General features: G+C 44.6%; 1 protein-coding gene across 2 annotated transcripts in view; it reads left to right on the top strand.

The window, feature by feature from the left end:
• Nucleotides 1-16,081, top strand: part of lrp5 (low density lipoprotein receptor-related protein 5) — a 73,929-nt gene extending 57,848 nt beyond the window's left edge. Inside the window, exons 19-29 of one of the 2 annotated variants that reach the window (XM_079274978.1) lie at nt 911-1,107; nt 2,341-2,546; nt 2,668-2,858; nt 3,923-4,132; nt 4,233-4,358; nt 5,902-6,138; nt 7,130-7,240; nt 7,334-7,573; nt 11,188-11,330; nt 11,696-11,793; nt 12,826-16,081. In XM_079274978.1, the coding sequence (XP_079131104.1) occupies nt 911-1,107; nt 2,341-2,546; nt 2,668-2,858; nt 3,923-4,132; nt 4,233-4,358; nt 5,902-6,138; nt 7,130-7,240; nt 7,334-7,573; nt 11,188-11,330; nt 11,696-11,793; nt 12,826-13,150 (2,084 nt within the window). In that variant the 3' untranslated portion in view covers nt 13,151-16,081. Of the gene's footprint in view, nt 1-910; nt 1,108-2,340; nt 2,547-2,667; nt 2,859-3,922; nt 4,133-4,232; nt 4,359-5,901; nt 6,139-7,129; nt 7,574-11,187; nt 11,331-11,695; nt 11,794-12,825 lie in introns of both variants that reach the window. The other variant, XM_079274977.1, reaches the window with a different exon arrangement.
• The last annotated feature ends 566 nt before the right edge of the window (nt 16,082-16,647 follow it).

The raw sequence follows: 16,647 nt of genomic DNA, 5'->3' as shown, positions 1-16,647 counted from the left end.
ACTTCTACTAACAAAGTGACTTCAGAAAGATTGTAGAAAGAGCTGGAAATAGGCTGGTTTATGTTTCCAACATATTTTGATATGTCTAAGGTTCAGCTACTTGAAACACTTCGCAGTTGAGTTGTAAAACATTAACAGTGAGATGGGTGGAATTGCCAAGGGTTCAAGGATAATTTATCGTCATGATGCAACACAGTGTTGCACAACGACATGCAGTTGTAGCCAATTTGTTACACAAGAAAAACATGACAAAAACACAAAGAAATCGGGGTCCTGTGAGAAGCTACGGGCAGTGACGGCCGCGTGTAACGCGACATGGAGAGGAGGCTAAACAGGTTAGCATAGACGCTGCAGTACAACCGGAGAGCAAAGAACACTGAACACTGAAAGACGTTTCTCTCTCCAGACGGCTTCGGTAACAGTTTGATTGACAGGCGGTCCATCCAATCACCTGCCAAATCTCTCTTTGACAGTTCCTGCCTGTTTCCAAACAGTTCTCAATAACGGTTTCTAAGATGATTCTGTGCAACAAACAGTCGGCTTTAGTTAAGACGAGGACAACATGAAACAAAAATGACGAATTGAAGTAAAGGGTGAAAGGATTAACCTCAGTTGCTTCTTGCTCAACAGCCAGCACACAGACTATGTGGTAATCTACACACACACACACACACACACACACATCCAGCATGCTTGTGTTGCTCCCAGACCTTCCACACATCCTATGTCATTGGACCATCATCCAGAGCGGTTCCAGCTGGTCTGATGTGTGTGTGCGTGTGTCTCGGGCTTCTGTGTTTTGACCCCCGTGTTTGTATTTCACAATAGGCATCGTGCAAACTTCAGCCTTCCCGTGTGAACAACCCTGTGTCCACTCATGGCGTTCACTCCTCTGCCTTTCTGTCTGCAGCTCCCTCTAGCTTCCTGCTCTTCACCCAGAAGGCGAGCATCAGCCGGATGGTGCTGGGAGGGCAGAGTCCCGACATCATCCTGCCCATCCACGTCCTCAGGAACGTCCGAGCCGTCAGCTACGACCCGCTGGACCAGCTGGTCTACTGGCTGGACGGACGGCAGAACATACGCAGGGCCAGAGACGACGGCGCCATGGTACGAAACTCACCCTGGGACACACAGGGACACCTAAACGCTGACATGTCAGATCTTGATAATGGAGTTCTTCTGTGGGACAGTAACTTGTACACGGTAGCTGAGTCCTACAAAATGATTTCCCTCAGAGGGATAAAGGTCAGGAGGTTTATCCTGCTGCTCCCCAAACAAAGTGGTTTACAGAGAATTCTCCTCACCGGGACCAAAACTAACGGTGCAATCAGCAGGTTTTAATTAGTTTGATCACCTGGAAATTTCCAGATTTACTGTGTGGAAGTTGCACTCGATCCAGTGTTAAAATACCCGCTGTGAGCGGGTTGTTACTAATCACTTCATTACGGGATAGACATTCAGTCTCATGAGTCAGAAACCATCTTCTGTAAGCGGTCTAGGACTGGTTGTTTTGTTCTGCACCAGAGTGCGTTTACTGCCTTCACAACTGTCCAAATGAACCGCACCAGAGCTTAAAACTGACCGAATGCTGGCTTGTGAAAGCACCCTCACATTAATAACTCTAGCAGGAACCTCTGTATTGTCTTTGATAACCACCTGAACTGAAACCGGCATGTTAGTTCTGCTGTGCAATCATGTTTTTCCATTCGAAAAATTAAAAATAGTCAAAAATCTGAAATTCTTTATCTGCCAAGAACTTAGAAACAGTAATTCATGCAACTCACACTAAACTAAACCTCGATACACTTCAGCTGATACATAACCAGACCCAACAGGAGAGAACACCTCACACTGATTTTAAAATGCCTCCATTAGCTCCCAGTGTCTCTTAGAGTGGATTTAAAAATGTAACCGTCACTTGTAAGGCTTGTTATCGGGGGGGGGGGGGGGGGGTTAGCTCCAGAATATGTAGCCGACCTACGAGCCTGAATGCATCCTGAGATCCTCTGATAGGTCGGCCCTGGCCGTCCCCCGGTCAAACCTTCAAAGTAAAGGTCAGCGGGCCTTTTCTGTTATGGAATGACCAGGTCAGGGAACAAATCGTCTTCTTTCAAATCACTTGTGTTGTTTTCTTATCTTTTGTTGTATTAATCATAATATTGTATTAACTGGTTGCTTTCATATTGTATGTAAAGCTTTTTGTAACGTGTTTTTATGTGCTTTATGTATGAAGGTATTATTTTCATTTTCTCAATGAGTCAGGATTTTTTATAAAGCGCCACATGACTAAATATCAAATTGAGTGAAATGTTGAACTCATGACCTTTGATCCGTTTGCAGTCGTCCATGATCGTGAGCAGCAGTGTTCAGCCGGTGGACAACCAGCTCCACGACCTGAGCCTGGACCCCTACAGCCGCCACATATACTGGACCTGTGAGACAACCAACACCGTCAACGTCCAGAGGATGGACGGACACATTGTGGGCGTGGTCCTGAAGGACGACACCGACAAGCCGCGGGCCATTGTGGTCAACGCTGAGAAAGGGTGAGCTCCTTATGTTTTCACCTCCGCAAAAGAATGCACCGTGTACTGTGAACTTACTGGGGTTTCTCTGCAGCTATGAGCTATGTCCCATATCAATGTGTCAACCCCCCCTTCCTTGCAGATACATGTATTTCACCACAGTGCAGGAGCGCTCAGCTAAGATCGAGGGAGCCAGTCTGGACGGGACAGAGAGAGAGTCTCTGTTCACCACTGGTCTGATCAGACCAGTGGCTCTGGCTCTGGACAACAAACTGGGGAAACTGTTCTGGGTGGATGCCGACCTCAAACACATCGAGAGCAGTGACCTGACGGGTGAGTTACCTTAAACAGACATGAGTAAAAAAAACACACATTAATGCACCTTTAAACCCTCTGAACCAGAAGTAGTTTCAGGGTGTTTTTTTTGCTCTTGTCACATTTGTGTGTCTCATTTAAAATCCCCCCCCCCCCAAAAAAAAAGTGTCTTTGATAAAAAAAATTGTTTTGATTGATTATTTGGCTACATTTCATTCAGAAAGTGTTCGTCACAAATTATACTTTCAAGGACAACAATATCAAATTTGACTGTTTCTGGCTATGAAATTTGGCTTAATTTTGGTGTTTTTTGTGGTTGAGATAAATTAACTACCAAACATAACAGAAATGTACATTAAATACACAATATGTAATACACAGATTCCCCAAACTTGTTGTAAATCTGTTAGCATAAGCAATGCCCTTAAATATTGCATTTAAATATGCTGGTTAAGTTTCATTCACAACAGAGTAAAAGGAAGGAGTTCACTCCGTGGAGCAGCAGTGTCACTGGAGTAAATATCACAGTGAAGCTGCTGTACTGTGACAGAAATAAACGGGAAGTTAGATGGTTAAAAAAAAGTCTACCTAAAGCAAAGCGGCCCATTAGACGACAGGCGGTCGAGAGGAAGTGACAGTCACAGATATTTTGGACCAGAGAGCATCACAGCCTTCGTCGGGGGACACTATCACTAGAACTCCCCAAATCCAAGAGAACCCTCAGTAAACTGGTAAGACATGATGATGTTGATTTAGAATATTCAGTTTGTTTTAGGTATATATTTTGTATTTAATTCTTAAAGATCTGCTCATGACTCATACGTGAGTCAGTGTGGACCACTCGAGAATGTTGTTTGTATCAGAGATAATATTCTATGTATGTATTTACGTTCACCCGAGAGCACCGACATGTTCTCTCTTCTTTGTGCATATCTTCATTATAATTCTTAAAGTTAAAGAATCCTTTTCCAAATGATCAGCTGAAAAAATGACGTATCATATGTATATAGTTTTGTTTTTTGGCTGAATTGGTGGGGACATACTATTTTCTTTCTTCTTATCTGATGAAATCGTTCCACCAGGAGCCAATCGCATCGTCCTCCAGGACTCCAACATTCTGCAGCCGACGGGGCTGACGGTTCTGGGCGATCATCTGTACTGGATCGACCGGCAGCAGCAGATGATCGAGAGGGTGGACAAGTTGACCGGAGACGGACGCACGCGCATACAGGGACGGATATCCTACCTGACCTCCATCCACGCTGTGGAGGAGATGGACCCACAGGAGTTTGGTACGGACCGTCAGCACTAGTTACTGCCATGTCCTTTGCAACAGGATGCATAAGTCAGGCTTAGTTGGGTGGTGTGTAATAATTTGTTTCCTCTCTCCAGCATCCCATCCTTGTTCCCGTGACAACGGGGGCTGCTCCCACATCTGCATCGCTAAGGGCGACGGAACACCTCGCTGCTCCTGTCCCGTGCACCTGGTGCTACTGCTGAACCTGCTGCACTGTGGAGGTGAGCAAAGGAACCCCGCCTACAGGATAACGGCCCGGTCGGACCCAGAGTAGCTCCCCATTCATTCCAATGTGGAGCCGGGTGAAATGAATCATATCAACCTGCTTTGCTTTGCATTACGACATCAGAGAAGAGATGTCTGCATGATAAAACGCTGTGCAATTAATAACTTTATGCAGTGAATGTTTACAGCCCAGCCCACATTGTTTCCTGCCCCCTCTGCTTTAGGCCATATGGTGTTAAAATTGACAGGTATTTTAGATTTAGTCTTTCTCTTAAGACAAAATGCTTGTTAGTTTTAGTAATTTTATCCTTCGTAGTTTTAGTTTGTGTTAGTCAAAGACAACTCAAAACATTTTATTCCAGTTTTAGTGGCTAAAAAGTCATTTTTACTGTTAGTCAAAATGTTTGCTCTCTGAATTTTGCCACCATTCTTGGGATTTTGACTTTGTTCTGTGTCAAATGTCCATTTTTAGTCATCAGATTATATTGAACATTTCTGTCAGCCTAGTCCAGCTAAAAGCAAGGATTTTGTCATTTTAGGCAAACTCAAGTCAAATTTGATAGATTAGAATAGATTTGATCTTGATGACAAACACAAATTGAATGATTAAGAATACAGTTTTGCCCCCCCGAGTCTTCCTGACTGTGCTCATTAGTGATGGGCAGGTTAGTGAGTTGCACCCATCTGGTCGATTATTAGGGGTGGGAATCGCCAGAGATCTCGCGATACGATATTGTCGCGATACTTCGATATTATCACGATATTATCACGATACTTTCACGATACTGCGATATTCTGAGTATTGTGATAACATATATTGCGATTTATTACTTTTTTCAACTTCAAATTATGTCCCCAAAGGAAAACTGTCAACAACATGTTTTATCTGAGTTCTTTCTCTGATGTCTCCATCTTTGTTTCGACCAACTTCCCACCAATCATGCACGCAGACCCGGCACCTCTGCTGACCTCACCAGAAAACAACTCAGCACCATCTAGTGGACTGAAAAAGCAATTGATTTGATTTTTTTGGTTATTTTGTAAAATAGTTTATATAGTAAAAGATCGATACTTGGCGTCCGTGTATCGATATAATATCGCCACGCAAAATATCGCGATACTATGCTGCATCGATTTTACCCCCAACCCCTATCGATGAGAGCCGATCTGCACCGGTGTGTTGTATGTGACCCAAGAAGAAAAGACACAGACTCAGCACTGCAGTGTGTGTTGTATGTGTTTGAAAGAGCGAGACAGAGACGGAAAGAAAAGGTGAAAAAGTGACAGAAATAAGAGATTTGGTCAACGACATTTTCGTCTCCTCTTTTTTCCGTCAACGATACTGCATGTTGATATTGTCACGCTTAATGTTTAATGACGTCGGTCTCCTCATCGCTTCGTCATGGAGCCAAAGGTTAGTGACGAACATATTCCCTCAGAGTTTTTGTAAAACAGAACTGGCACTGCCCCACGAGTCTGAGCCAGGATGCTCCCCACGCTGAACGTCTGCTGCCTCCTCTCTCTCCCTGTCCATATCAGAGCCTCCCACCTGCTCCACGGAGCAGTTCACCTGCTCCACGGGGGAGATCGACTGCATCCCGATGGCCTGGCGTTGCGATGGCTTCCCCGAGTGCGACGACAGCAGCGACGAAGAGAACTGCCCCGTCTGCTCAGCCTTCCAGTTCCAGTGTGACAAAGGAGGCTGCATTGATGCCCAGCGGCGCTGCAACGGCGAACCGGACTGCGCCGATCACTCCGATGAGCAGGACTGCGAAAGTAGGTTCTCGCACGGGAACTGTGAATATTAGCTTTTAGATGCTACGCTAATACTGTAGAAATGAGGTTCCGAGTCAGTTAAGTGTCCTCGGAGATACAGTGCTGTAATGGATCGGGATTTTGATTTGATCCAGTTAGAAATGACAGCAGGTGGCTCTAAGAGAACCCACACATCCAGCCACGAAGGAAGTCTACAGAAACCTCTCCTGCACTTTACATTACAATAGCCAGTGTAGCTCACAGTCTCAGAGTATGTCTGGATTTGCTTGCTTGGAGGGTTCCTGTTCATCAGGTTCATCGAAAACACAATATTCTAGAAAATGCACAGTGCTGATGACACTTGGTGTTTTGTCAAAAATATAGTGATATTATATTCTCCCCATATCGACCAGCCCAGCACATCAAACAAACATCCCTGACCTGCCGAGCCGGACGAAAGCACACGCTGTACAGACGAGGAGTTTTATACCTCTAATATCTTGTTTTCATCATCGTTGGAAGACAAAATCTTCATTTAAAAATATAACTTAATTAGCAGTCCAGCCCTATTATAAATACATTTATGATCAACATATTGTATGAATGAAAAAAGAAAAAGCTCCTCCAGCCCCACAGATGACTCTCACTGCTGCTGTAGTGCTGTCATCGTCACAGTAGTACAGTAGAATGCACTTGATGGGTCCGAGACCAAAAGCCTCTTTTCTTAATAGTTGTACATTTATTGGGAGAGTACTATGAGTGCAAATGAATACATGCCCAGATAATTGATCAAATGTACGAACATGTGTTTAGTATAAGACATGCAGCAACCTTTTGACATTTAGACATAGTGGTAAATAATCAAGTGAAAACAGTCTCAATTCTATTTAGATGCAGAGTTTTATGAGTAATTGTTGATCAAATGAAACTGGAGGCCTGTCTTCTAACACGTCGCCATACAAGACCTTATTATTAGTAAGACAACTGACCATCTGTGTCTTGTGTCCTCCAGCCATTTGCCCCCCGAACCAGTTCCGCTGTGGTGACAACCAGTGTATCACCAAGAAACAACAGTGTGACAACTACTCTGACTGTCCCGACGGATCAGATGAGCTTGCCTGTGGTAACAACACTGAAATATACTGTAAGCACAAGTGTTGTTGTTTCTGGTCAAGTACGTGTCCCCTGACTCTGCATCCTTTGCTTCTGCTTCTAGAGTACGTGTCTCCTCCCTCCAGTGGCATCCCCAACGCCGGGCCCAACACCATCGTTCCGGTCATCGCCATCATCCTGCTCGTCTTATTCATCGGTGGAGCTTACTTAGTCTGCCAGCATCTGGTGTGTCGGCGCTACAAAGGCCCCAGTGGAACGTTTCCCCACGAGTATATCAGTGGTACGCCCCACGTGCCCCTCAACTTCATCGCCCCCAGCAGCTCGCAGCATGGCACCTTCCAAGGTAAGATCAGACAGGCAGCATGTGTTCAATATCTGGAGGGAAGAAGAGAACAGGGACAGAGCATGGAGGGAGCGAAATAAGTGAAGCGCCAGAGCAAGTTTATACGTGTTGAGTTGGGAAACCGGTGATGGAAGATTCCAGCCTCCACTTCAAAAGGGACAGTCAAACTAGCCCCTATGTTGTTGTACTGTAGTGCAGCGGTCACTAATAGGCGGATCCGGACCCAGACGCTGTCCTATCCGGGTCCGGACGTATAACTGATGGATAATTGAGAATTATACATTTTGGCGGAGCGCTTCTATTTTAACCTGCGCAGCTTTTCTAGCCTTTACGGCTCTCGGTCAGCAGTCCAGGAAATGCACCGACCAATTAGGCTACACGAGTTGTAAATCATCTCACGTGATGCTACTCAGCCAATCGAATATGTGTATTCCAAAATGCATCGTGAGTCGAGAGACGGGGAGAGAGAGAGCAGTGGGAGAAGCAGTTTCACACGGCGAGTGGACCTCGAAAACAGAGCTTTTAACAAAGAATGGACGGACTCTTATTTGTTCATTCTTCCTGCTGGCGCTACTAAACCGCTCTGCCTCATGTGTTCAGATACCGTGGCCGATATTAAACGCACCGATGTGTAACGCCACCATGAGACCAAACATAACTCTTTTGAGCAAACACTCCAGCCTGAACTGAGGGCAAGATATGAGATGTGTAGAGATAGTTTATTATAAAGTTGTCTGAGGCCGTTATGATGTGAAATGGATTTAACAAAACAGAAGAAATACGTTAACTCCAGCCAAACGCTTTCATTTTTCATTTTCATTCTACGCATTCATTTTCATTTTTCTAAAATCAAGCACTTTCTTTTAAGATGCAACTTTTTCAAAAGTTCTCTTTTGTGTATTTTATTTTGATATGGAGCCCTTATTTTACTTGAAATACACAACAAAGTGTGTTATCATAATTATGCAGACGACACACAAATCTACATAACTATGTCACCAGGGGACTATAATCCCATACAAGGGCTGGGTAACTGCATTGAACAAACCAACAACTGGATGTGCCAGAATTTTCTTCAATGAAAGAAAGATAAAACAGAAGTAATTGTTTTTGGTACCAAGGACGAACAATTGAAAATCACCGCTCAGCTTCAATCACTGATGTTAAAACCCACAAACCAAGCCAGAAATCTAGGTGTAGTTATGGATTCAGACCTCAACCTGAACAGCCATATCAAGACAATTACTAAATCAGCCTCCTATCACCTGAAGAACATATCAAGGATTAGAGGACTTATGGCTCAACAGGATTTGGAAAAACTTGTCCACGCATTTATCTTCAGCAGACTGGACTACTGTAACGGTGTGTTTACAGGTCTCTGTAAAAAGTCCGTCAGAAAGCTGCAGCTGATTCAGAACGCTGCAGCTCGAGTCCTCACTAAGACCAGGAGGGTGGATCATGTCACTCCAGTTCTGAGGTCTTTGCACTGGCTTCCTGTCCAACAAAGAATTGACTTTAAAATCCTGCTGTTGGTTTACAAAGCACTGAATGCTTTAGGGCCAAAATACATCTCTGATCTGCTGCTACCTTATGAACCATCCCGACCCCTCAGGTCGTCTGGGACCGGTCTACTTTCTGTTCCCAGAGTCAGAACTAAACATGGAGAAGCAGCGTTCAGTTTTTCTGCTCCACATATCTGGAACAAAGTCCCAGAAAGCTGCAGGTCTGCTGAGACCCTCAGCTCATTTAAATCAAGATTGAAGACTTTTCTGTTTGCTGCTGCCTTTAATTGAACCACATTCAATTCATATATTAATCAATTTCCTGCATTTCTGCATTTTACTTTGAAATCTCCTTTTCTTTTGCCTTGTGTTTTGATGCTTTTAATGGTTTTATGTGAAGCACTTTGAATTACCTTGTTGTTGAAATGTGCTGTACAAATAAACTTGCCTTGCCTTGAAATGAGAGAACATTTATTAATGTATTTCTATCTATTATTTATAATCCAGCCAGTTAAATTTGAAAACTGAGAATAATAATTGTTAAAATATAAGTGATGTGTACTTTCTTTTTTTGATTTGGCAGTTGTTGACTACACACATACGTTGTTACTATATATATGGCACGAAATAGCGCAAATTAGATATTGTAATGATCCGGACCTTTGCACGAGGAGATGTTCTCAATCTGCACCTTTTGGAGTTTTAATTGAATACTCCTGTGATAGACCTTCACGTCAACAGAAGTTCACATCCCAGCATAACTAAGATGGGTTGGGAGCCCCCCAGGAAGCCTGACCACAATCGAATGAAATGAAATATCTTTATAAGAATTTAGCGCCATGCTACGTCGTCAGAGTGAAAGCTGACGGTCTGCCTCAGAGCTGTCCAGGTGCCCAAAATCACGAATCACAAATTTGCCTCAGAGGGCTTTACAATCTGTACACATCCTCTGTCCCAGGACCCTCACATCGGAACAGGAAAACTCCCCCAAAAAAAAACCTTTAACGGGGAGAAAAGAGGGAGAGCAACAGAGGAGGGATCCCTCTCCCAGGATGGACAGAAGTGCAACAGATGTCATGTGTTCAGAATGAACAACATTTACAGAGTTACAACACATTCAGTGCATATGACAGAACCACGGCAGGAGGCAAGACCAGGGTCCAGGTATCACCAGGATCCATGGATCCTGTGAGGAGAGAAAGCACAGAGACTCCGGTGAATAAGCAAAGTCAGTAATGAGCATTATTGGTGATAAAAATAGTAATGTGAGTAATTATAAAAAAGATATTAACAGTGGGAGTCAGCAGGGCCATGGCAGGAGGAGGGTCCAGTGGTTCAGTCTACCATTGTGAGGAGATGTGTAAAACACAGGATGGGGGCAAAGGTCCTACCAAGTCCACATTCACGTGATCAAACCGAGAACTGTGCTAATGAGTCTTTGTGTGACGGTGCACCTCGGAGCGCTGGCACACCACACAAGTCCCGGCACACCTCCGTACATCCTTTCCCAGCCCGTGCCGGACGAACTTCGCTGCCACCAACTTCTGAGACGCCCTCTTGTCAGGGTGCGATAGCCAATGAATAGCGTTGAAGACCTGTTGTCTCCATTCGTCGGGAACAACCGGCTGTGGCTGGCCTGTGGAGACGTCACACAGGAGCGGAGCGCCAGTTTTTAATTTATTTGACAGCCAGTTGTTGACTACATACAGACGGTAATACAACTGTTCGGCTACTTCAATACATATGGTACTAAATCATTGCGCAACTTAGACATTATTGTGATGCTCCGGACCTTTGCGTGAGGAAATTCTTTCGAAGTGGACCTCTGTGAATTTGAATTGAATACCCCTGCTGTAGTGTATATAATGGGCATTACGGTAACAATGCTCATATGTGTATATATATATATATACACACAGTACTGCCTGTAAGCTGTATTTCAGAGAGAAATGGACTCAATTGTGTAAGTAATTAGCCAAACTTGATAATAAAGAATACATATAAAAAGAAGAAAATTATATTTAGAAGGAAAATATGAAGATATTGAGATAATATATATTTACTATTTTCCCAGCCCTACGGTATTAGTAAAGTGTGAACTGCTGTGTGCAGGTATTTCCTGTGGGAAGTCCATGATGAGCTCAGTCAGCCTGATGGGCAGCAGCAGCAGTGGAGCTCCTCTGTATGACAGGAACCATGTGACCGGAGCCTCGTCCAGCAGCTCATCATCTACCAAGGGAGCCTTCTACCCCCAGGTCCACAAAAACACACACACACACATATCCTTATTCTTGTACTTCTACGTTTGAGGACCCTCATTCATTTAAAACATTTCCTCGCCCCTTACCCTAACCATGAAGACTAAATGCCTGACCCCCAATCTTGCCCTCACCCTAACCTAAACCTATTTCTAACCTGAATCTTAACACCAAGTCTTAACCCTCAAACGGGCCTTTGAAAAAGGGAGAACCGACCACATTTTAAGAAATGTCCTCACTCTGTTGATAAAAAACTTGTGGTCCTCACTATGTAGCAAGTACAAGTACACATACACACACAGCCTGCATGCACACTGTTTCCTGTCCACAGTCAGATAACACAGGATCATTTCTGTCTGCAGATCCTGAACCCTCCTCCGTCCCCGGCTACTGACCGCTCTCTCTACAACACAGAGATCTTCTACTCCTCCAACAGTCCGTCCACCACCAGATCATACAGGTAACACACACACACTCTCCTGGCTCTATTGTTGTCCACTGCTGGGTCATGGCTGCAACCCATGCTGTCCAGTCAAACAATTCCACAGAACTATTCAATTCTTGTGGAGATCCTGGATTTTTCAAAGACCCCCAAAAAATTCACAAGTTCATTTGAGCCAATTTATTCTGGTTGATGTGTTCACACGAGACACTAAGATCGAGATCTTAATCTCATATTATCATATGATGGCTCCAGGTGAACACTGCTATAGTTGAGGTATCTTTTTGATTGCTATAGAAAAAAGAAACCTCTGAAAGGGGAGTTCAAATACAGATGAAATGCAATAGAAGTAGAGATACGCCGATCCCCGATTTCTCTGACCTGCTCATTACGATTTTTGCTGATTTAGATTTGTTTTCTCAGTACTATAAGACTCCAGGCAAACATTTTTCACCTCCGTCCTGAAAAATTACTTAAACCGTCCCAACGTCTTTATTATTAAAACACACAATGATTGATAAGAAACACGTTAAGGATGAGGAAATAAATGATTGTATTTCATTTTTTAATATTTGCTCTGATTAAAAGAAATCTAGGCATTAGTTGTTTGAATGATGTATTATAAGCTGCTTCGAGCTAGTATCAGGAAGTTAAACACCAGAGGTCCATCTCTAATATCTATGTTATGTTGCAGTGACAACAGCTCCTTCAAACAACTTGATTTATTCAAGTTTCTTGCCCAAATTTTACTGGGTAGAGCTTGAACGCATCATAATGCAAGTCAATGTGACCTTTGTCAGCATTACCTGTTCAGCTCTGTGCTGACGAGCCGGTCACTGTGAATGAATGACAGTTTAATAAGTGTCTGATGAAGCTGATTGTTCCAAATGTTTTTAAGATTGCTCCTCCACGGCTTATTTTGGACTTGGAGTTGTAACACACTGCGAGCTTTATGTCTTCTTAACTCACGCTGAAGATCTTTCACACCGCGTGTGTAACGTAAACGTGAACCTGAACCGTGATCTAAACAAACTGTCTCCTTCCCATCAGACCCTACCACCCGGTCCGCGGTGCCGCCCCGCCCACCACTCCCTGCAGCACCGACGTCTGCGACAGCGACTACACCCCCCACCACCCGCCGGCCGGGCCGGCGTCCTCGGCGGGCCGCTGGAAGGCCGCGGGCCACGGTGGCCACGGCAAACACAACAAGTACTACATGGACCTGAACTCGGACTCGGACCCCTACCCTCCACCCCCCACGCCCCGCTCCCAGTACCTGTCGGCCGAGGAGAGCTGCCCCCCGTCTCCGTCCACCGAGCGCTCCTACTTCCACCTGTGCCCCCCGCCCCCCTCGCCCTGCACCGACTCCTCGTGACCCCTCCCAACGGCCCCCGTATCCCCGTGAGGAAGGATGCAGTCCGCTCGCTACAAAGAACCGGCCTCGTCTGGCCCCCACTTTACCAGGGAAAGAACTCACGTGCCAACTGCCAGCCCTGACCGGCTCACACTCGCTGCTTTTGTTTCAGCTGGTTAGGCTCAAGTGCCTTGCTCAAGGTCCCCTACGTCCCCGCATCGGTCATCTCATCATTCCAGTCCCCTCGGAGCGCTCAGGGTGACCGGCATCGGATCACTTCTACCGCGTGTCCTGCTCTCACTTGGTCGTGGCAGGTTGCCTCACCGCAGGGCACAAGGGAGGAGACGATGTGTGAACAGGCCAGCAGCTCCCTCTTCGATTTTCAAATCATCAAAAGAGGGAAACCTCCTTTGCCTCACTTCTCCATCAAAAGACCTCCATCTGTCCACACTCACAGTAACTGCTCCTGGCCTCCACTAAAACTCATCAGCACCAACCGAGTGAGTGACAGCGTCTCCTTCCTCACAGCGTCCTTGTTGGCAGGACTGTATATAGTTTTTAAAATGATAGATAAATCAGAGAGGAATTATTTTACGATTTTATTCACGCTGATCCACCGCTCCGCACGATAAAACCGAGGACAGACGGATGCGTGTGCGTGAACGAGTGACGATGGTACAGCTGTTGTAGGATAAAAGAGAAAATAGATGATGACCGCATTCGTGTGCGGCGGTATGAATGAACAAGCGGACGGATGGAATAGGGCCAAGATCAAAGTGTGAAAACTTTTTGTATATATATTTTTTGGAATAGTGTCCCTCACATTTGAAATTGTGAATTCTTTAGTCGTTGAACATGTGGGGGGGGGGGGGGGGGGGGTTGAGTGGTGGAGCTTTCCCCAAATCAACCAAGAGACTAATCTGCCAACAGTCCTTCCTTTTAATTTCCCAATGAAAGCACCATGTCACAACATACCAAATGAATATCAACGTGTAAAGCTATTGTACATATGTGTAATGAAGTCAATGATTGAGTTGTGAGAAGTGAATCTGAACCTCTGCCGTGGAGTCTTCTTCACCCTCATCGTCCCATTTACCAAAAGTATGTTTGCTGCTATCGTGTACATACTCTATCAGTTATTATTATGACGTATAATTAAACCGAAAGCGCCAAATTACCACTCTCATACTGACAGTAGACCATGAAGCTATTTTACAGTTAATAACAAATTATTCTTATAGCGACTTTTGTTCTTCGTATTTCTGTTTGTGTGTCGATCATCGCGTATGTGTCTGTGTCTGTCGCCGTGATTGGGGTTGAAGGAGTCCTGTTGGGGGGATTAGAAACGTGAAAGAGTTCCAGCTGAGACATTTAGTTCACAGCTGTTGCAGAAATCAAACTGAAGGTCTTGGTGTGCTTCAGATGCATTTGCGGTTGTTGTCCTCAACACACCTGGCTGACCTACAGAGTGCTTTGCTGGACATTTAGTTGCCCCGAACATAAAGAGCTTTTTTGTATTTCGCTGTCTTTTTCCCTTTTTTAATTTTTGCTAGAGCAACCCCGGAATGAGTGCTAACGTTAGCTTAGCACAAACCATGAACTGTATGCTCCCTACTAGTTGAACTTATCCCCAACGGTCCGTATGATTACTCCTCATTTTTCGTGCGTTTTCCTACGAAAGTCAGCAACACGTGTCAATGTCTGCTCGTTGCATGCGTACGGTCTTTTCAAAATAAACTTCCTTCTTCACAGTTAAACACCAGTTTATGTTTAGGCAACAAAACCACTCAGGTTTAGGAAAAGATCGTCATTTGGGTTAGAACAACAACGTAAGCGCTGTTACTGAAGTGCGCAAGTTACCTGACGAAAACAACATGGCTTCTAGCTTTGTTGGACCCGCCCATTCGTGGGAAACCTACAAAATTCGTCACATTATTTTTAGTAGGTTTTGCTACGAATGCTGGATGTGACGCAACCTGAATAGTTATTAGAACAGTTTATCAATCAAGTGCTGCAGTCATTTGCCTCCTGCTGTTTGTAGGTTCAGATCATGGTCAGTAAACTCATGAAGCTCGTCGCCTCAATGAGGAGAAACGCGAATGACGTCAGGGGTGCTTTTCTGCTCTGAGTTGTTTCAACTCGAGCCAAAGACGCGAGGTGCTCAGCAACGCAATACCAGCGCGCAGAAAACGTCATTGAATCATCGAAAACAATAAGGTGCACGGGCTGCTAAAGCACGCTGCGGCTGATCCGGACCTCACTCAGTCCGACAAGCACACCGAGGCCTTGAGTTGCTCACCTCCAGTACAGTGAACCTACCTATGAAACACCGCTGTGAAGTTTAAATGCCTTCCCAAAGAAAGAATAGGCTTCAGGTCTTTTTTTCCCTCCATGGTGCAGCGTGGTTTCCCCCATCATTCTATAGGTGGAGACAAACTGTGTCTTCAGGGTTAATCCAGCACTTAATATCATTATGTTTTAATGTTAGCTGCACAAGACCTGGTATCAAAAAGTGGGAAGACGTTTTATGCACTTCGGAAAAATAAAAGAGATTATTTCCCAGGAATTAAAGGAAGACTTTCCCCCTGGCTGTGGAGTTACAGCAGAATATAAAAAGAGAACACACCAAGCTTCCTCTAAGCTGGCCTTGCTGTCGCCTTTGGATCACAGTTTAAGTTTGAGCCCACAGGAACCTCTCATGTCATTGCATGGTGTGATGCCGTCGAGCCCTCAGACAGGGACATTCCTGAGAGGATCTCTATGTGCTCTGAACTCTGAGCAGCACTCATTTATATATTAAGGGCTATAGGCCCCGCCTCAAACCACTGTGTGAGTAAAAACTCCTTAAAACCTGTATTTGTTGTCTCAGTTAAAAATGCTTTATGTAATGTACACTTGTGACTTTTTTGTATCAAAAGCATTTTTATATAATAAAGGTTCTATTTTAAGGAATTTTGTTGCGTCTGCATTAGCTTTGAGTTGAAGGATCGATGAGCGCTGAGGTTTCCTGATGGAACCAATGACCTTCTGACCTTCTGAACATCTGACCGTGAGGCTCAGCCGTCCCACAACATGCAGAGAGAACCGGTAACACAGTCACACAGACGAACTATAATGAGAGCAATAACACTAATACCAACATGGTTGGATGGTTCAGGTGAGCTTTCCTAATTATAAGCTTCATCAAAGAAAAAGTACTCTTTTAAACTTTATATATATATAATTATAATTAGTTTGGAACAAAAACAAAAGATGGGCAGTGTAGTACAGATGTAATCTTTTCAAAGATGGATAGATTGAACAATTGTCAATGATTCAGCTCCTGTCAGGATCCAGGATCCCTGTCTGACCTGTTCGGTGTTACCTCTGTTTCCCCTGATCTCCTCTCCTCATGTGTCCTGTCATTCCCCCGTTTGTTATTGTGTGCCATGTGCTCTGTTTGTCCTCTGCCTCCAGACACCTCCCATGGCCGCACCCTTGATTGTGCACAGCTGAGGACACTCCAGCCGATCACCTCC

This window comes from Melanostigma gelatinosum (assembly GCF_949748355.1).
Source record: "Melanostigma gelatinosum genome assembly, chromosome: 1".
Taxonomy (NCBI): Eukaryota; Metazoa; Chordata; class Actinopteri; order Perciformes; family Zoarcidae; genus Melanostigma; species Melanostigma gelatinosum.
This window is presented reverse-complemented; position numbering and strand designations above follow the sequence as displayed.